Below are 20,897 nucleotides of genomic sequence, written 5' to 3' on the forward strand. Positions count from 1 at the left end.
TCAAAGATGAAGGCTTATGGATTATCTTTATGTCTACTTCAAAATGAATAAACTTTTTGAAAATCTTTAGGTATGAATGTTTTGTGATTCTGGTTTGTTTTTCTTTAACACCGTGTAGAAATGCAAATCAAAATGCTACAGTCAAACCAGTTTAACAACTGGTTAAGATGCTGTCTAAAATGTTCTGTGTAAACGCAGTAGAGCTGCACGAACCGATGACTGGATTACAGGGATTGAGCTGTCTGCAGAAATCAGGTGTGGACAATCCAAACAATCAGTTTGTGCAGCTCTAATATCCAGGAGAGTAACCCTGGGCAACGTGTATGTTTAAACCTGCTTATAAATCCTCAAAGTAGTCTTTACATGTCAGTCACTTACGTGATAAACCATAGGATTGGGAACAGAGTGGGAATCCTAGATTGGCGGTGCTTCACACTGGTTTGACGGTCTTAAACCCTGCTTTTTTTCTCCCTGATTGAGGACACCAGCCAGTACAGTTCAAGGGTGTTTTTAATCACTCATAATAAACAAAGGAGAAGTCGTAGAATCCTTGTCGGTCTGGGTTTTTCCTCAGACGCTCCAAGCTCTGGTGTTTAACGTGCTTTACAAACTTTAATGTCTCTTTGTCTCTGTAAACCAGGGCCAGGGAGTTGTTCTCTGGATAGATGGTCAAGAGCTGCAAAAAATATATTAAATACATGTAAATAAATAAAAGCACAACTGTTACTAAACAACCATTCATCCAATGGGGATGGGGGGCGGCACGTATATCACGTCACGCTTTCACTCATTCTTAACACGTTTCTAACACAACTTCGTAACAGCTTGTCGATTCTGGGGACCGTAGGGTTCTGTAACAGCTTGTCGATTCTGGGGACCGTAGGGTTCTGTAAAAGCTTGTCGATTCTGGGGACCGTAGGGTTCTGTAACAGCTTGTCGATTCTGGGGACCGTAGGGTTCTGTAACAGCTTGTCGATTCTGGGGACCGTAGGGTTCTGTAACAGCTTGTCGATTCTGGGGACCGTAGGGTTCTGTAACAGCTTGCCACTTACCTCTTCATCCTCTCCGTTTGCAATATATGATGTAAATCCTCCATATTCTGTCTGCCAGTCTGAAACATAAACCGAACGACATCTTATAAAAGTGCTACATCCAGCAGTTGTTTTTCACCGTACACACTGCTTTGTTGCATGTAGTGCAGTCCGTATGCAATGCAGCAAAGAAACAACACTGTTCATCCAGTTACCTTCGCAGCCGAGGAAGAGCAGCAGGTCCAGTGCGAACTCTGCGTTCCCCACGTCGGTGTCATGAACGATGGTGTAATCACCGTGCTGCCACCGCCGCAGCTCCCCACGGCACACAGGAGCGCTCGGCTCTGCAGGGGGACACAACCACTACACTCACAACCTCTTATACGTGTATCCATTTGCTCACTGCAAATCAGATCACTACATTCCACGAGAAACATTTTTTCACATTTACCACTGGTTCAAGCTGCAGTCTATGCATTGTGCTGATGCTTTTATAGTCCTGCCATTCTCTTCCCCCACCCCATGCAATGCAACAGTGCAACATTTATATATCTATATATCTGCGATGCAGGAGACTGATCCATCAAAGCCTGGTACCAAAGTGCACATGATGGAAATGCTTCCTGTAAAAACAAAACGCTGCTCTACTTCTCAACGCTTCATACCTTCTGTGGTCTTTCCTGGTGCTTCTTTTTCTTCAAGCCCAGCAATGGAGTTCCCGGCGGCGTCTGAGGATCCAGCTACAGTCTCGTCAGTCTCCTCCTCTTCATCATCGTCATCATTTCCAGACGCCAGGTAGTGCAGCTTGAGCCCGGTGAAGTTGGAGAGCAGCAGAAACATGGCCTCCGAGGCCAGCAGCTCCCAGCACTGACTCACACACTCGGGTAGGACAGCCTCCTCCGCACACTCATAGCACCTTCCAAAAAACACACAGGTCACAGCAGCCAAAAAAAGCATCAGAACTATTGTACTCTCCTGAAGCCTCTCTGGGGCACAAAGCTCTCCCTAAACCCCCTTACCTTACCTTACCTTTTGTTAGGAGGTCCTCTTCTTTTCCAAACAATGTCTGATTTTCGCAGAGCTTCGCACACCATGTCAAACTTGTCTGCCTGAATATGCACAAAGAATTCATTTCAGACAAGTTAAATGGCAGTGACAGATCTCTGGATATGTGCACTGTCTGTGTACAGTATATGCACCTGGTGGATAACTGAGTTGGATAGATGAGTCTACACTGTATTTGTAATAGCATGCTTTGCAAAAATCCCATGCAGGGAAACAGCAATTGGAATGTTCAGCCACAAAGTGACACTGTATCTTGCAAAATCTCACGAGAAACATTCATTATGTATGGCAGCCCGTCTCTGGGGGTTGCACAGTAACTATTTCAGCACTAAGTAATGTACTACAGGACAACTATACAGAGTTAAATCGTTCCAGTGTCTCGGATGAATATAAGTACTGGGCCTGGTTAACTAATCCGCTGTATTGTGTGGAGTTATTTATCCCAGATCTCTTCGGAGGTCTGCAGTGCTGTGAGCTGAAGGACGAGCAGATTTCTATACAATACCAGCATTTAAAACAATTACCTTGAGAAAGTCCTTTAAGAGAATCTCGGAGCTCTCCTCAAACTCCTCCTGCACCTGTGCCTGGTAAGCCAGGTCCATGTACTGGGGGTTCACCCACTCACAGAGCAGAGATTCCTGGGAGACACACACATCAAAGCCATTGAACCAGAACGTTTCTCCAGACTCCACTGCACAGCATATTAACAGGAACGTCTGTCCTGTTATTCACTGGAAAACAACTCATTAAAGTAGCTTAGCCATCCCAATTAACCCATTAAGCATCCGAACACAAGCTGTATTTATGGAATTTGATACATTACATTCAGACTTTTGCGGTTAACACAATTAGAGTGAGTTATCATAACAATCCAGTTAAAGAGAAACATTTAAATAGCAGGGAGATGCCAGTTAAAAAAGATTCTAAATTACACAGCAGCCTGTCCTCAAATGAGATGAACAGGTTAAGCGCAAAAACAGAACACTTCAGAAGTTCTTCAAAACAGATTAAACGCCACGTCTGTTTAAACTGAAATGACCCCCAAAGACCTCCCCCACATATCGTTTCAATAACTGTGGTCACAGCTGTCAAGGCAATTTGCCATTGTTATATTAATATAGCAGCAAGACTGAATCCATTATGCCTGGGTTTGTCACCTTTTGGAAGTACTGTATAATTAGAATGGACGCCTTAAGCAGTCCTATAAAATATCAGGTTAAACCAACAGCAAGGAATTGTTTCTGCTCCACTTCCTGATATTTAATATTTAATTAATATATTTAATTTTATATTTTTGTTTAATTAGGGCAATTAGTACCAGTGCACGTCATCTCTAGCTGTACTGCAAGTAAACTTGTTAAACACAAATAAAAAACCATGTCAACATTGTGCAATTATGTACCCCGAGAACACTGAACGAACACCCAAAACATACCAGTTATCTCATCACATGGGCACTTTGTTTTTGTTATTCATGGTAGTACATTTTTTAGTGCTTTTAGGGATTCCATCATTTATATTTGATCCCAGGACTTAGTAAGAACAACAATAACCGTCTTCAAAACCGCCAAGCATGTTTTCCTTGTTTATTTTCTTGGGTTTTGAATGGCTTTGAACGGGTCTGTCCTGACAAAGCTGAAGATTCAGTAAGGGGAGCGTACATCGCGTGGTATGTGTGGGGTCCGGGGCTGCGTGGCTTTGAACGGGTCTGTCCTGACAAAGCTGAAGATTCAGTAAGGGGAGCGTACATCGCGTGGTATGTGTGGGGTCCGGGGCTGCGTGGCTTTGAATGGGTCTGTCCTGACAAAGCTGAAGATTCAGTAAGGGGAGCGTACATCGCGTGGTATGTGTGGGGTCCGGGGCTGCGTGGCTTTGAACGGGTCTGTCCTGACAAAGCTGAAGATTCAGTAAGGGGAGCGTACATCGCGTGGTATGTGTGGGGTCCGGGGCTGCGTGGCTTTGAACAGGTCTGTCCTGACAAAGCTGAAGATTCAGTAAGGGGAGCGTACATCGCGTGGTATGTGTGGGGTCCGGGGCTGCGTGGCTTTGAACGGGTCTGTCCTGACAAAGCTGAAGATTCAGTAAGGGGAGCGTACATCGCGTGGTATGTGTGGGGTCCGGGGCTGCGTGGGTTCCATGTACCGGGGGGGTCTCTCCAACGAGCGCCCGTGGAACCAGCCGCTCACAGACAGCCGCCGCTTCCCTTCTGAGGTCATTCAGACACCTGGCAAACGTGAACAAGAACATGTCAGAAACCACTGCGCTGGAAACCCATCACAGCTCTGCATTTCACAAAACTGTATTTCTATATGCTTTATAGGGGCTGTGTTAAGCTTAGGGAACACAAAGCCACTTTTTTGCAGGAACAGTGGCTTGAAACCTGGTTCCTGGAGACCTAGTTTGTGGCAACTTTGCTGCATCAAACCCCAAGTCTCCCCTGGGAGTGCTAAGACACTTACCTGGTGGAAGGAGACAGGAGACACCTCAAAGAACACTAATGTGTTGAGAGAGGGCAGCACAGACTGCACTATCTGCTGAGGCTGGCAATGCTCTGATGCAAACAAATGAGAAACAAACACCCAGTTAAGTTTGGCTTGCCTTTCGGACATACTCCCAACAGGGCTGAGTCAATACCTTCTTTCAATTCCTGTTCCAATTCCTTCCAAGACACATATTTTAGAGACACAATAATTGTTGTAATTGTTCAGCTGTTTTCATCGGAAGCCAATTACACTGACTAACAGTGATCAGTTTAAGCCAATTGTTGCCACTGTGTGTAAGAAGCTCATTTTAACAGAATGCAGCTAATTGCAATGTTGATCAATGATGTGTTGGAATTGATTACAAGGGAATGGGAATTGGAATTGGAATTGATTTTAAAAAGGAATTGGAAATGCAATTGGAATTGAAAAACAGGAGTTGAGCCCCAGCCTGACTCCACTGTTATCAGCGCTCTGGTAGCATGGCTGCATTTAAAAGCTTATTTAGAACAAGCTTTACCTTAGAGTTTCACAGTCCCTGATTAGCACTAATCTCTCACTACCTAATGTTACCGAAGGCAAGGCAGCCCAAGATTAGTGCTAACTGGGGTCTGCGAAGCCACCCCAAAAAGGTTCACTTTAAAAGGAATCCACAGCAACAAAAGGACGCCAGTGGACTATCTGCCTTCCTCGTCAAGTACTACTGTACATCACAACCACGTGACAGACTGAACACTTTCGACAGGATCTGAAACAGTTACCGTCTGTGCTGTACAAGTCCAGGGTGCCTCCATCACTTCTGTCCCACGGGGGAACTAGATAAAGGATGAATGCGATCCTCCTTCCCTCCAACTCATCATCGTGACAAAGCAGAACATCTGTTAAAAAAAATTATATATATATATATATATATACACACACATCTATATACACCCACGCTGTTTATTTGTGAAGAAGTGGATCTCTGTTGCACGTGTGTGTTGTCACAGCTTACCGGTGTATTCATACTTAGCACAGGATATGTCCACCGTGTTCTCCAGCTCCACCTGCATAACCTCCGAGAGCCAGGACCGAAACTGTTCAAACAGCACCTTTCTGTGTGAACACAATCCGTTAACACAGGAAACCGTCAGGGAGTGACATTCTCATAAGAAATGCAGAGGAGCATAAGACACCCACAAGAGTGTATATTGTGACTGTGTACACACTGCTAAGTATTTTTTTTTATATTATATATGGCTACACCTCTTACTGTCTCTAGCATTTTAGTAATCTGATTTTAAAGTAGGTGTTGTGTGCATGCAGAAAAAAAAGTGAAAAAAAATGCCATTTTCATAGCAAAACATTTGTTAGTTTTTCAGTTGTTAATTAAGACAAGCGTGGAGCCACTCTCCCTGGTCCCCCCTCACCGGAATGCCCCACAAGCGAGTGTGCAAAAGCTGATCCACTCCCACAGCAATAACCAGTCACAACAAACCTTATGCAATAGGGCGGAGGCTGGGTGTGAACCAGTGACCCCGCACACTGCAAACAAGTCTTAACCGCTATGCAAAAGAACCAGGCTCCTCTGCATTCATGCTTATAGAGCTTTTAACTTCATCTCATCTCACCAACAGGGAACAGGTCAGAATCCGTAACAGCAGTGTATCACACAACACTGCCCGTTATACTTACTAAAAAAATATATGTATTAAAAAATATAGGGGAGAAATCCTTCGTGCTTACCTCAAAGCTGAAATATGGGAGTCTTTCCTCTTTTTTAAGTCAGCTGACTGTCAAAATGAAAGTGTAGCCAGTTTATTTCACACTGTGCCTCAGCTAAAACAAAATCAATTTAATGAAAGACAATACACATTCAGAGTACAGTGCTCGCTTCTAGGGATTGATTGATTGATTGATTGATTGATGTCGTCGTACCTGTTTAAACTTGTACAGGTCGTTGGATTTCTGACGGAAGTTCAGGTCCAGAAGCTCTTTCTGCAGCCCTTCAAGGAAGCTCTGACTCTGAATGAAGTCTTTTATTATGCAGTGGGGGAATGGCTTTGCATCCACTTCTATACCTGCTTCTGAGGAAACAAACAGACCAAAGCACCAGGGTCACATGGCAAAGTTCACGTCCAAAAACCAGCTTTTTAATGACCAGCCATTAAGTACCAAATTATTTTTTCTTTGAATAAAATCCTAACACAAGCTGTATTTATGTAATTTGACGCATTGAATGCAGGCTTAACTTTTGCAGTTAACAAAACTAAAGTAAGTTATCATAACAATATAGTTCAAGAGAAAATTAAAATACCAAGCAGATGCCAGTTAAAAATGCTCCAGAAAAATTACAAAGCAGCCTGTCCTCAAATGACGGCAATGGCACTTAATGGGTTAAACGGGATATATAAACAAACTGGACTGGCAACAGGACATGCTCTCTCACAACACAGAGGACACAAGGGTGTCTATTTAGCAGTAGTAATCTGCTATCGCAAGCCGTATCTTTGCCATACTTCCTTTCTATTGTGTCTTGGCCCTGCTGAATGAATTTGCTGACAGCTCACCACCACCTATCTAAATCGACAGCTCAATTTGTGAGCTCTCCACAAAGCAGCTGATTATTACCCAGCTCTACAGGAAGTTATTACCATGCATGAGTCCCCAGTGCATTCGTGCTACCATTGTGGACTTTTACTACTGCAACATACAGCGTGCAGGGCAGTGGAAGTACGATTTCAGACTGCGTTATTATAGTTAGGCAGCACACATTTGCAAATCAAAATAACCACCCCACATTCCCCCTAGGACAGCTCGGCTGTTCTACCTCTTCCTTTAATAATGTATTGTTTGTTCTCTACACTGATCACCCTCCTAGACGCTGTCTGCAATGCAGTTTAGTAATGCATAGTAACCCGCGATTTGCTATTAGGGCAGTATTGACTGCACGTACACACACACTCTTACCATGAGAGTATCGCTCTTTCCTGCTCCAAGTCTCTCTCACTCTGTTTTTTACCACTTCTTCGCTGATTACATCTGAAATCCTGACTTCTTCTTCTCGCTTCTCTTTCTTCTTCCCTGTGCCATGGATGTCTAAATGCTTTCGTTTTGAGTTCATTTTTCCTGCCCAGGTGAGTTTTTTAAAATGTCTTTTCTGAGCAGTGTACGAATATAACTGTAACACCAGAAGCTGAGCAGAAATTCAGAGCCTGAATCGCAGCTGCTGAAAAAGTCACGTGAAGTCGGATGATTCAAAACTACAACTCCCACAATCCATTTCTCTCTATCCACACTAGCACAAGGCAAGAACAACCACCAGTATTATCATGGCTAACATTCTTTTTGAAGTTACCAATTTTTTAAATGGCTGCCAAACTGCTTTATTGCTGCCATCTACTGTTGATTTTAGGAATAAATCAAGCAAAAAAATAATAATGCTTGCACAACTACAGTACCCTTTTGGAACTTGATTTGTGTGTTCCTCTGAAACGCATATACCTTCATTTAATACCCACAAGTATCCAGTTAAAGAATGCCGTTTTCTCCTGTATTTTCTGCACTGTAGAATGCCATGATGCACAGATTCACCTGCCCCCGCCTCACACTTCGTCATGAATTTATGTTTCTGTATACATGGCTCAATTCATGGCTATGTATGTGTGCATACAGTCATACTCATATTCATCCAGTGGTAGAACATAACTACCAGTAGAAACACTAAAAGAAAATTAAGCAGAAGTGCAAAGCCTTACTCATTTTAGGAACTTTGTGTCCTGTTTTAGGAGTGACTTTCATAAAAGATGGGCAATAATAATGCATTAAAAATAGATACAGAAACCTCACTCGTTGGACGATTGCTCCTTGGCCCCTCTGAATAAGCAATATACACATTTCTGAATATTTCTTGTTTTGAGCAGTGGATGAGAGATCAATACATTCAAGCACCTTAATAGCAGCAACAAGTCCTGACTTGGGAGGCTGGTGATTCTGACTTCACTGGCACTAGAATAACTAGATAAAAAGCATTCCACCTTGAAAAGGTCTTCACTTGTACAATTCCAGCAAAACGAGCTAAACTGCATAAGACAAACATTGCAGCTGAACGAAAAGGGCATTAGCTGAATGTTAGGCTAGCTGACATGGTTTCAGTATCATTGCAAGTTATGGGTAACATTTGGTTAAGTGTCACGGCAAGATTACATGTAACATGAGAAGCAAAAATGTGGAAATATGTATTTCATTATCAATTGAAGTGTCTGGCTTCTAGATGTGAAGCATTTGTTAAACCCTTGCAAAGTGTCCACAGCATCTCAAGTACACAGTGGACAGACGGTCCAGGCATTGGGCAACAGTTTTAATGAAGTACAAAAGTAGTAGCTATAATGAAAAATGATAAATGTTTAACACAAAGCATTTCACTCCATTATTTAGAACAAATCACTTTTTTTTTTTTTTTTTTTTTTTTTTTAAATCAAGTTTAACCAATTTCTTAAAACAAGGAGACATTTTACACTGCTGTAACAAAACAATTCACTTTTTTTTGTCCTTGTATTCCAAGGAACTTTTATCCAGATCTTGCACTTTCTGAAGCTGTGCTCACAGAGACAGTTTCTCAATCAATCAATCTGCTAATCAATCAAGTGTGCTGGAAAACTTGGTGGCGATCAGTTGTAAATAAAATTGAACCTGAAATATAAAAAAAAATAAAATAAAATTAAATGGCAGGCAATGACCAAAGTACCTATCTAGTGATGGAAACAGGACTCTCACTGCATAGCAGTTTGATCCATTCCTGGTTTTACTATGAGTTTAGTAAGACACACCTGAGCTTGTTACCTATACACTGTCGCTAATCAGGCTTGTAGTAAAACCTGGAATGGGTGAAATTGCCATGCAATAGGAGTTTTATTTCCATCCCTACTATCTACTCAGCAATTTGGGTTTACAGTGCTCCCTCGATATTTCACAAGTTTAACTCCAGTCTATGTTAATTGAACTTGAATTGTATTTTTTACTCTATATACCTTCACACACTTTCTCAATATTTCAAGTCAGATAGTAAAAAATGGGGAGCACTGTATATTTCTCAGTAGTATTTACTTAACACCTGGTAATAGACAAATTAAACAAACTGTATTCTATGCAATTGTACAAAGGTATAAAGGTGTCCCCTCCCTTAAACACATTCCTCTCACCTGCTAAGAAGCTGTGGAAGACTGGAGATGATGGGTCCATAGCCTGGGGCGTTATCATACAACTCAAACAAGGGAGCCGCTACAAGTTTGTAGTTTTTCGGCACAGCGAACAGAGCTGCAACAAAACAGGGAAATAAGGGAAAAGCTTCTTATGTTCCTTTGGTTTAGTGATGTGAGCAGGAATATATGGGTACTGCCAAAAGAAGCATGGAAATGTATTGTTAAAGCAAGAAACAAAAATAAAACCACTGCAACTAACAAGTATCAAGCTGATGTGGAAATACAATATCCATTTATCCAGAGCACTCTATCTATGCAGATTTGCATTAAAATGTCATACAACTGGTCCCCCGAGAAGCACCAATCTAGAACTACACAATTACCAGCTGCAGATTGCCTGAATTTAACTAGAAGCCTTTTTACTCACCTGCGGGGGTTCAAAGTTTGGTCTCCACCAATTTCCAATGCAGTCATCAATTACCCAATCCTGCTGCACACCATCCTGACGCCCAAGAATCTGTGGGTTAAAAAACTTTTAAAAACTAATTGCATGTCGAAAAAAGGGTGAGTAGTTCAAACAATCATCATCATAATAATAATTGATACAGAGATTATAGTTTAAATCTTTACATATAAAAGAGGTAAAAGGTGCAGTATTTTTTACAGATTTGTATTTTAGAATGCATAGAAAAAACAACAAGTGTACTGTACTGTGTTTTTCTTTCTACACAGCTGAAGGGATATTTTTGTCCTGAATTATTTGCTAATGTAATGGTGTTCTATATATTGTGACATCATTTTTACTTCTATCTTTGAATCTGTATTAATTCTAATTAACACTACTTTATATAAACTTATATTTTTATTATATCATGCAATGCTGGCTCTGAGGATCAGTCTAGATTTGGCCCCCCCAGCGCATCAGCATGCACAACTTTTGAATGAATTTTATTTATTTATTTAAATGTTATATATTTATTGAAGTTAATTAGTTCATTCTTTTCTGTTGAGTCCCGCTGGCATAATCGTGTTCAGTCTATTTATCCATTTACTTTCTTTTATTCTTCTATATGTCGCATTGCTTAATTTTAGCTGTTCTAATACTACAAACTTTACATCATTTATGTCATGTCCCTGACTGGTGAAGTGCTGTACTATTGGTTCATTCATTTTTTTATTTCTAATTATTGAAAGGTGGTTCTGAATTCTTTTATACAAAGTAGTTCCAGTCTCTCCAACATATTTGATTTCATCACATTTTTCACAGGCTATTCCATAAACAACATTGCTATTTTTACAGTAGGTATTAGTTTTTAGCGGATATGTGGTGTTCTTATGTTTAATTATATTTTTACTTTTGTCTATGTATTTACACACTTTACATCTACTAGTGCACATGTTCGTAGAACCTATTTTGTCAATTATTCTTTTATGTTTACTGTGAACTAAAATATCACCTAAATTAGCTTCTCTTTTGAATGCTACAATGTGTTTCGTTTAATTTGAGTGTACATTGTATTATGGTTTTCATAAAACTCGCACGGCTCGTTGCTTTCCTTTACTGGCACACACCGGCGTTTTTGGTTTAATCTAAAAACGATATATATATATATATATATATATATATATATATATATATATATATATATATATAATCTTCTTCCTGATGTATTGAATTCTACAGCACTAACCTGTTTGAATGTGACAGTAGACATGTTTTTTTTTTTTTTTTTTAAAGAACAGAAGAATATGTATTGTCAATAGGCTTTTTGATATTACCAGTACAAATAGCACTGCCATTAAGAACCCCTGAAACACTGCTGCCTCTAGTTTATCAATAAAGATACATAGTTTTAATTTTATTCGCCTACAGTTAGGGACAGGGAAATGGGGAGTGTCAAGAATTTAGTGCAGGTGTCTTTGACAAGTCTTTCTGATTTCTATAGTATATTATTTTTCTTTAAAAAAAAAAAAAAAAAAAACTGACATACTGGTATCACTGGAATATAGCAAAGCCAGAGCTTGGACAAAAATTGGCAAGCATGCAAAACATGGTAAAATGTGGCAAACAAGGCTAATGTTAATAATTAAATACAATTGTGAAAATAAAATTGGAATGTATGCACGTTAACATGTTTTTGTTTGGATTTACAGTATTATTTCTGTTATCGTGCATTAATGGTAAATGGTAAACCTGTTTTAAAACAGGTAGCAAAACTGCATCTGATTAGATCAGACAGAGCTGCTCGAGAGAGCAGGGTTTACACTGGCACAACTCTTTATTATATTGTAACAGTTCAAATTGTGCCTCTGTAACAGAAATTGTATGTGGATTTAATCTAATCAGTTATTTGTGTGGATGTGCAAATAAAACAATTTGATATCTCTGTTTCTCTCTGCACAAAGTCACACACGTGTCTGAAGGTTTCATTTAATACACTGTTATTATTTCTTTTTTTATTTCATTATTAAATGACCAGTGGAACAAATAACTATGGATGCAGCTTCCAACTCTTCTGTTGTAACCCAGCTCTCCAGGGACAATTTCTCTAAAAGAGGAGAATGGGAGCTTCTGCATATTGATGTCCAGAATCTAAATTTTTCTTTCAGTGGCACTCTGCACAGTCAAGTCAAATACACGGTAAGAGTCATCAACAATGATAAAAATGTCTTAAGTAATTGCTCAAGGGAGGAATTTGATTTTCTCTCAATATGATTCATAACAAATATTTATCGATGATACATTAAAACTACTGCGCACGTTTCATATTTCAACAAGAAAAACAAACTCTGAGGTGTCTTCTTGATCTGCAAAAATGCTCATATTTCAGTGTTTGAAAAAGTGTGTTAAATTATACATAATATTTCTGTTGCAATGTTGATCCACACTTTTGCAAATTAGGGTTACTGTACTGGTTTTCCCTTTGTATAGTCACAGTCCTAATTTGCAACTGTAAGTACAGCGTATGCAAAAGATGACAAGATGGCATTTGGCTCATCTTCAGTGTTATGTAATGTCTTGTCCTCGATCACTTAAAGCTAGGAAGATGTTTGTGAATAAACAAAACAATGGCCATCCCAGTATATAAAGTAATATTATATATAAAGTAATATTATATATAAAGTAATATTATATTAATAACTCGCTTTATGGCAGTCTTTCATAAAACACTCAGGCAGTCAGCACTTTACTTACCCTAACCCTGAACAGCAAGTAACTTGACTTTGTAATTAAAGTTTTGAAGAATGTTTTCCTGTTGAAAACCTATTCAAAGTATAATTTCAGGGCTGAGCATTTGCATTGTATCCAGATTGATTTATGTAGATCAATTAATTTTAAATTGCTATATTGTGCCAAATCTCTTTTTTTTTCAGATAAGATTAAAAAGGATACCGATTGTGTACGTGGTGAATTTGATATGCCCAGCAGGGTTTCTGATAATCCTGGATTTTGCTGGCATGTTTATTTCAGTAACTGGAGGGGAAAGGTGGGGTTCAAGGTCACAATTGTCCTTGGATTCTTGGTTCTGCTTCTAATCCTGAATGATCAGCTACCCAACACAGACGTGTCTCCCATTCTTGGTAACACACAACACAACTATAGAGCTGATGTTTTCCACATGGGCAACTACCTTCTTAAATCTGTAAAAACTATAGTAAACTTCTCATAGGTACAGTGTGTCCTAAAAAGCAGTACAAACTAATTAGATTACTAAATGGATTCTTTCCATAAAGCCTTAATTTTAAACCAAGAGCGAATTGTGTTATCAATTAAGAAATTGCCAGTATTGTGACTTCTGGTATTTGAAAAGAGGTATGAAAAAAGGGTTTTATGGTGAGCTTGGGCAATTTCTATATTGGCCTATATGTTTGTAGATTTGTATAATCCAGAGAATAGCGCGTGTTCATTGGGACAGATGAACCATTGGCCATGCAAAATCTTGCAATTAAATAGGGTAATTTAGTGATCTATAGTTCTGTATGTAACATTCAAAAACTATTTTGAAATCTAGTTTTTTTGTTCGCCTAATTTTGAAAACCACATTACTGCAGTACAACAGGATCTTCAGGCGCAATTCAAATAGGGTGGTTTTAAATTAATTACCAATAATAGAACAGTGTAAACACACAATGTAGTATAAGCATCATATGATTCACACCTGAAATCAACGAGACTTGGAAAACTAAACCTGTTAAGTTAAAATTAAACCAGTTATGAGCATTAAAAATCACTCAACTCGATATAATGACTGAGGGGTTTAGTTTGTTTTATGCTGGTGGAAATTGACGCTTTTGAAACAATAGCCACGTGAACCACTAGATGGCAGTAATGCACACCATCTTTTTTTTTCTTAAGTACCAGCCACTCCCATAAAACCAAGAATATAGTGCAGGTGTGTGTTGCCTTTGCCAAACCTTTACAAATGTCTCAAGAAATAACACTGATATATACAGTCATGACAAAATCTGTTTTTATCATACTTACCATCTTTGCACATTTGGGTGAGTGTCATTTTTATATACATTTTATAATAATAATAATAATAATAATAATAATAATAATGCTGTGACATACTGGTAACATTGGTAAAGTATAGCAAAATGTTACATAGCATAATGAGAGCCCGGACAAGAATGGTCAAGGATACAGAGAATTCCCTTATGGAAAAAACATTTTTAATATATGGTAGAAAAGTATGATCCTTATATTTTTCATATATAGAAACTGGCCCCTTTTTTATATATTTAAAAGATATGGGCTGTATTTAAAATATATTTTAGTCTGTAATTCATATAAATTAAATATATGGATTACAGACTAAAATATATTTCAAATATATCCCATATATTTTAAATATATAAAAAAGGGGCCAATTTCTATATATGAAAAATATAAGGATCATACTTTTAAACTATATATTAAAAAGATATGTTTGTTCCATAAGGGTTGTAAAGCATGGCAAATATAATTATTGCAGTTTTCCCATGCTTCTCCCTTGCTTATACTGCATCTCCCATAGTTTACCCTGGATTGCCATGTTTATTAATATGCTTTACCATACTTCGCTATTCATTACAATGCTTCCCTACGCTTTACCGTGCTTTCATTACATTGTATTACACTTTGCTATGCTTTTACTATCGTTAACTTTTAACATTACTGAGCTGATTTACATGGCAGTGGGTCATAATACTTGAATTTATACTTGTACTCGCCCCTTGTAAACCTCATTAGGTTAAGCTTGTTATGTTTGTTAAGCTTGCTGTCAGCAGGAACACACAAACATCAGAACTTTGGGCAAATATGCTAATACTGTGAATTGCTTTTCAGTTTCAGTCCTTTATTAAAGCAGATTTTACTCAAGCTAAGTTACCAAGCTCTGAAAATCAGGCATACCCCCTGATGTAACTCTTCTAGCATTAACACAGATGTTTTTTTTACAGATGTTTTGTTTTCTGAGAATTCCTGTGAATATTTTCAATTGATGGAACATTTGAAGCTGACTGATTCTGTGCGTTTTTTACAATCTCGACCAGTAGATGATTGGAGAAAGCCTACTCAAGTCTTCATTGACTCCACCGTGGCTAACATTATTCAACTGGTAAGAGACTCAGGGAGACCACATTGGCATGGATCAACAATTCAATGGGGGGCTGCATGTTTAATGTATGGTTCAGGCTGTTGGTAAGGTATAAGTACAGTTCTTTTTTACATTTATGTTTTGCTTCCTGAGCTAAAGCAGAGCTTGATGATGTCATTTTAGCAGAGCTTGATGATGTCATTTTAGCAGAGATTGATGATGTCATTTTAGTAGAGCATGATGATGTCATTTTAGCAGAGCTTGCTGTCCCACTCCCTACAGCTAAATTCAACTCTACTGAATTTAAACAAAATAACACATCAGTCTAATCCATGGGCACAAGTGTAATCTATAGAAAGCTGTAAAAGTACCAACAATCAATGACTGTTAGTGTTAAATATAAGCAATTACAATTGCTCAAGATACACTTTTAATGTGCACCAGTAACCCATAATCATGGTTCTATTGCTGCCCTACATAGTACAACAATTTGTCAGTGGGGGAGCATGTTTTATATCTTTTTTTCAGTGTAGTGTGCCCAATTATTTTCTCCCCGATTTGGAAGGTCGAGTCATTTTTTCTCCTCATCGCAGCAATTCCCCACACAGCTCAGGAGATCCGAAGGTTCAGTGGGTGTCTTCAGATCCCACGAACCAGCCAGGTTCCTCTTTTACACCTAGGGACTTGCGAGCAAATGTCAGTGAGCTACCGGCCTCTGGAGGACAAAGGCCAGCCTACTGCAGGTGTCCGCTCTGAGATCACTGGGTGCCTGTCCCTGCAGATTTTGCCTCCCTAACACACGGGAGCGACAGAGCCAATGCAACGCTCCCTTCAGAATCCCTTCGCAATGTGAACATGCGCTGTATGACTCACCCTGCACACCACAAGCATTCTTTAAATATTTACATTTATTTTCCTTGGTCACAATAACTGGATTGTTTTTGGTTTGTCTTTTACTAGGAAGGGACGACACAAAGGCTTACAAGTCTGCTGTGGTTGGACATGGTAAGTACTATTGCATAGCACAAATCCAATACTGTATGCATTTACATTTTAAAACTGCTTCAGTGTTTGTAGACTAACTGGTACTTGTAAATTACAGACATGGAAAAACAGCTTTATATCATGGGATCCTAATGAGTTTTGTGGAATGGAGACAATAACAATACCATTGGACCTGTTGTGGTTACCAGACCTCTATATCTATGAGATGTAAGTGTATTTCACTGCAGTAGAGAGCTGTCACATTCTGCAATCTGCAGTACATATCTATGCTGGGTTGACATATTATCTTTGAGTGTGAAGCTGTTGCATGAGCTTCTGGCTTGTGTATATGCAGTTATTGTTTCTCCTCAACGAGCTACAGCGAACATTGCAGGCCAGCCAACAAGTGATCTCAGAGCGGACACCTGCAGGGCTGGCCTTTGTCCTCCAGAGGCTGGAAGCTCGCTGACAGTTCCTGGGAGTAAAAGAGGAAGCTGGCTTAGTCGTGGGATCAGAGGATGCCCACTGAACCTTCGGATCTCTTCAGCTGTGTGAAGAGAAAAAATTATTGGACATTCTAAATTGGTGGGGAAATAATTGGGCACACTAAATTAAAAAACAAATAAAATAAAATAAAATGAGTTATAATCCCAGAACTCTTATTTTGTAGCATGGATGATGATGTAAGCCCCGTGGTCAATGTTTTACAAGTGAAGCATGATGGCTCTGTTAAACAATCCAACCCTGTAAGACTTGTTACTGCCTGCAAGTTGGACATTTTTGGATTTCCTTTTGACACCCAAAAGTGCACAATAACATTTGGTCCTTATGTGCATACAGGTGAGTTAATTACATTTAAATATACAAGTACAGATACACACCTGTTAATAATCTAAATTCATATACATATATATATAATATATATCATAACAGAAGCAAAGATTGCTGGTGCAGTCTAATGTTGACCCAACTATGTAAAGAAACTTTGTAGTCTTTCTGAGTTGCTAGTTCCTGTTGAACCTCTTTTAAAACAGATACCACAAATCTGATTAGCTCAGATAGAGCTGCTTTACAGTAGCACAGCTCTTTATTATATTGTGACAGTTCAAATCTCTCAAATAAACAAACAAAACATCCCTAAAACTAACTCTTTTTAGAAATAACTGAATCCAATAAGTCTCTGTTTCTCTCTGCACAAAGTCACACACGTGTCTGAAGGTTTCATTTAATACACTGTTATCATTTCTTTTTTTATTTCATTATTAAATGACCAGTGGAACAAATAACTATGGTTGCAGCGTCCAACTCTTCTGTTGTAACCCAGCTCTCCAGGGACAATTTCTCTAAAAGAGGAGAATGGGAGCTTCTGCATATTGATGTCCAGAACCTAAATTTTTCTTTCAGTGGCACTCTGCACAGTCAAGTCAAATACACGGTAAGAGTCATCAACAATGATAAAAATGACATAGCTCGCTGTGCAGTCTTAAGTAATTGCTCAAGGGAGGAATTTGATTTTCTCTCAATATGATTCATAACAAATATTTATCGATGATACATTAAAACTACTGCGCACGTTTCATATTTCAATAAGAAAAACAAACTCAGAGGTGTCTTCTTGATCTGCAAAAATGCTCATATTTCAGTGTTTGAAAAAGTGTGTTAAATTATACATAATATTTCTGTTGCAATGTTGATCCACACTTTTGCAAATTAGGGTTACTGTACTGGTTTTCCCTTTGTATAGTCACAGTCCTAATTTGCAACTGTAAGTACAGCGTATGCAAAAGATGACAAGATGGCATTTGGCTCATCTTCAGTGTTATGTAATGTCTTGTCCTCGATCACTTAAAGCTAGGAAGATGTTTGTGAATAAACAAAACAATGGCCATCCCAGTATATAAAGTAATATTATATATAAAGTAATATTATATTAATAACTCGCTTTATGGCAGTCTTTCATAAAACACTCAGGCAGTCAGCACTTTACTTACCCTAACCCTGAACAGCAAGTAACTTGACTTTGTAACTAAAGTTTTGAAAAAAAATTTCCCTTTGAAAACCTATTCAAAGTATAATTTCAGGGCTGAGCATTTGCATTGTATCCAGATTGATTTATGTAGATCAATTAATTTTAAATTGCTATATTGTGCCAAATCTCTTTTTTTTTCAGATAACATTAAAAAGGATACCGATTGTGTACGTGATGAATTTGATATGCCCAGCAGTGTTTCTGATAATCCTGGATTTTGCTGGCATGTTTATTTCAGTAACTGGAGGGGAAAGGCTGGGGTTCAAGATCACAGTTGTCCTTGGTTTCTTGGTCCTGCTTCTAATACTGAATGATCAGCTACCCAACACAGACGTGTCTCCCATTCTTGGTAACACACAACACAACTATAGAGCTGATGTTTTCCACATGGGCAACTACCTTCTTAAATCTGTAAAAACTATAGTAAACTTCTCATAGGTACAGTGTGTCCTAAAATCCATGAAGACCCAAAAAACAGCAGCCCTCATTCCATGGTGTTCAATCTATATGTAGATATTATCTGTAACATCCTATTTTTAAAATGTAACTTTCATGACAGTTAGACCCTCTTTTTTGTCATCTGCCTATCGAATGTAACGCTCCTCATATTGTATTCACAGGGGTGTTTTGCGGACTTTGCTTTGCCCTGATGATAATAAGCATAATGGGTACAATCGGAGTCTTGTACATGGTGGAAATGTCATCGATGAGCTCTGAGGTGCCGAGCTGGATGAAAAAGTGGGTGCTGAAGCACATGGCAAAAGTCCTTCTTGTGAAAACCAGTCACACAGCAGATGCAGGAGCTGATGAGAACGTTATCGGTTTCTCAAGTAAGACCTTCAAAGTTATGAAAATAGAAAAAGGCAACAAAGCTATTGCATACAGGAACACCCCCAATTGCAGTATTTCTTCCAAGCTAGTTTTCATACCTGATTTGATCAGTTTCTTTAGTATTTCCAGTTTTTGAAGCATTGTTTAAAAATTGTAATAATTTATTTTCTTCCCATGAATCCAAATGATTGTAATCTGTTGATTTTGTACAGCTGTCCTGTAGATGTTAATGTTTACTGTTACTGCTGTAATTGTATTGAAATAAAGAGAGAGAGTCAATTCTGTTCCCACCTTTTACAACAGCAGTGTCTATATTACTGTAATGTCACACAGTGTCTTTACACTATTGTACTGATTATCTGACACCCTCAGATTCCAGCGTACCAAGCACATCGATTCGAATGAAAAAAGCCTCGGAGAAAACAAGCAGGAAGGACAGTAATGAAGCAATACTGCTGAAGAAGCTGCTGCTTGAAATCTTAATGATCAGACGTCACTTGGCCAACACTAGACTCAAAGAGGAATCTCAAAATGACTGGCACATGGTTGCTTATGTCTTAGACAGGTTTATATGTATATTCTACTTTTTTAGCATAGTAATCAGTATGGGAGTATTAATTATTGTTTGGGCAATCCCACATACTTAGCAAATTCCATTTGTTCTAATTCTGCATATTAAGGGAATTAATCCTAAACATATAAGCAAGCAAATTAAATTAGAACTCAACATGTTACTAAAGTCATTTTGTTATCAGCATTAAATAAGTTACAAAAGAAAGTACCGAGGAAAGCAAAAAGTACATGTAACCCAATGATATTAGACTATGGCTTTGTTCAAACCTCGTTATATGTGCTGACCTGAAGAATTATTTTCTTTATATAAAACTTTATTCATTACTTTTTTTTCTTATTTTAAACAAACTTGCAGTACAAGCTATTTAGATTACTAAATTGATTCTTTCAATAAAGCTTTAATTTTAAACCAAGAGCGAATTGTGTTATTAATTATGAAATTGCCAGTATTGTGACTTCTGGTATTTGAAAAGAGGTATGAAAAGAGGGTTTTTAGATGAGCTTGAGAATTTTCTATATTGGTCTTTATATTTGTTGATTTTTATATCCAGAGATCAGTGAGTATTAGTTGAAAATAGACATGAGACCCGGGACAGATGAACCAAGACCTGAAGTGTTCTTGGCAATGCAAAATCTTTCCATTAAATACTGTATTAAGCAATGTGTGTGTGTGTTATTTAAAAAAAATTGAAACAGTTGTTTAGTTTGCCCCCCTTTTGAAAACCCCACCGCTGCAGTACATTGGAAGCTACAGGTGCCATTCAGATAGGAGAGGGCCGGCAAGCGTGTACACACAATGCAGTACAAAAACCTGAACGCGCCCAGACATGGAAAACTAAACCACAGAGGTCAGATCAGAAAGGACAACTCAACTCCTCAACATAATGACGGTGAAAACCACTAGATGGCAGTAACGTGCATAATCGTTTTATTTTATTTCTCTCAGTCTGTTGCTGTAGTTTTAATCTGAAAATAAAACTATTCTCATTTAACTTTCACTTTCAGATTGCCACAGCACAATACTCAGCACCCCAAGCTCCGGTAAGATACAGAATACAGAAATATATCATTGTTAAAAACATTTTATTAATAACTCGCGTATACACGATTAAGCAAGCAACTCAGCTAAGGGTTTCATGTGT

The 20,897-nt window shown here is 38.5% G+C and overlaps 2 protein-coding genes and 1 pseudogene across 5 annotated transcripts in view; 2 read left to right on the forward strand and 1 right to left on the reverse strand.

The window, feature by feature from the left end:
* Positions 1-492: 492 nt before the first annotated feature.
* LOC117425736 (prolyl 3-hydroxylase OGFOD1-like) lies at positions 493-9,876 on the reverse strand (annotated as a pseudogene).
* Positions 9,877-10,189: 313 nt separating this feature from the next.
* On the forward strand, positions 10,190-20,385 carry LOC117425735 (5-hydroxytryptamine receptor 3A-like). Of its 3 annotated transcripts, XM_058993889.1 has the most exons (11): positions 10,190-10,320; positions 12,237-12,397; positions 13,132-13,338; positions 15,202-15,359; positions 16,299-16,343; positions 16,441-16,550; positions 16,993-17,162; positions 17,597-17,757; positions 18,493-18,700; positions 18,972-19,181; positions 19,555-20,385. In XM_058993889.1, the coding sequence occupies exons 3-11, from the start codon at positions 13,176-13,178 to the stop codon at positions 19,827-19,829; spliced, it is 1,500 nt and encodes a 499-aa protein (XP_058849872.1). In that variant the 5' UTR covers positions 10,190-10,320; positions 12,237-12,397; positions 13,132-13,175; the 3' UTR covers positions 19,830-20,385. The 3 variants fall into 3 exon arrangements, with proteins under 3 accessions (XP_058849872.1, XP_058849874.1, XP_058849873.1); XM_058993891.1 differs by lacking the exons at positions 18,972-19,181; positions 19,555-20,385 and having other exon boundaries at positions 18,590-18,720; XM_058993890.1 differs by lacking the exons at positions 10,190-10,320; positions 12,237-12,397 and having other exon boundaries at positions 13,202-14,259; positions 19,555-20,384.
* Positions 20,386-20,593: 208 nt separating this feature from the next.
* The window catches only part of LOC117425749 (protein NLRC5-like), a 38,993-nt gene continuing 38,689 nt past the window's right edge, over positions 20,594-20,897 (forward strand). Inside the window, exon 1 of one of the 2 annotated variants that reach the window (XM_058993893.1) lies at positions 20,594-20,796. The gene's annotated coding sequence lies outside the window, so the exon portion shown is untranslated. The remainder of the gene's footprint in view (positions 20,797-20,897) is intronic. The other variant, XM_034904412.2, reaches the window with a different exon arrangement.

This window comes from Acipenser ruthenus, chromosome 20, assembly GCF_902713425.1.
Source record: "Acipenser ruthenus chromosome 20, fAciRut3.2 maternal haplotype, whole genome shotgun sequence".
Taxonomy (NCBI): Eukaryota; Metazoa; Chordata; class Actinopteri; order Acipenseriformes; family Acipenseridae; genus Acipenser; species Acipenser ruthenus.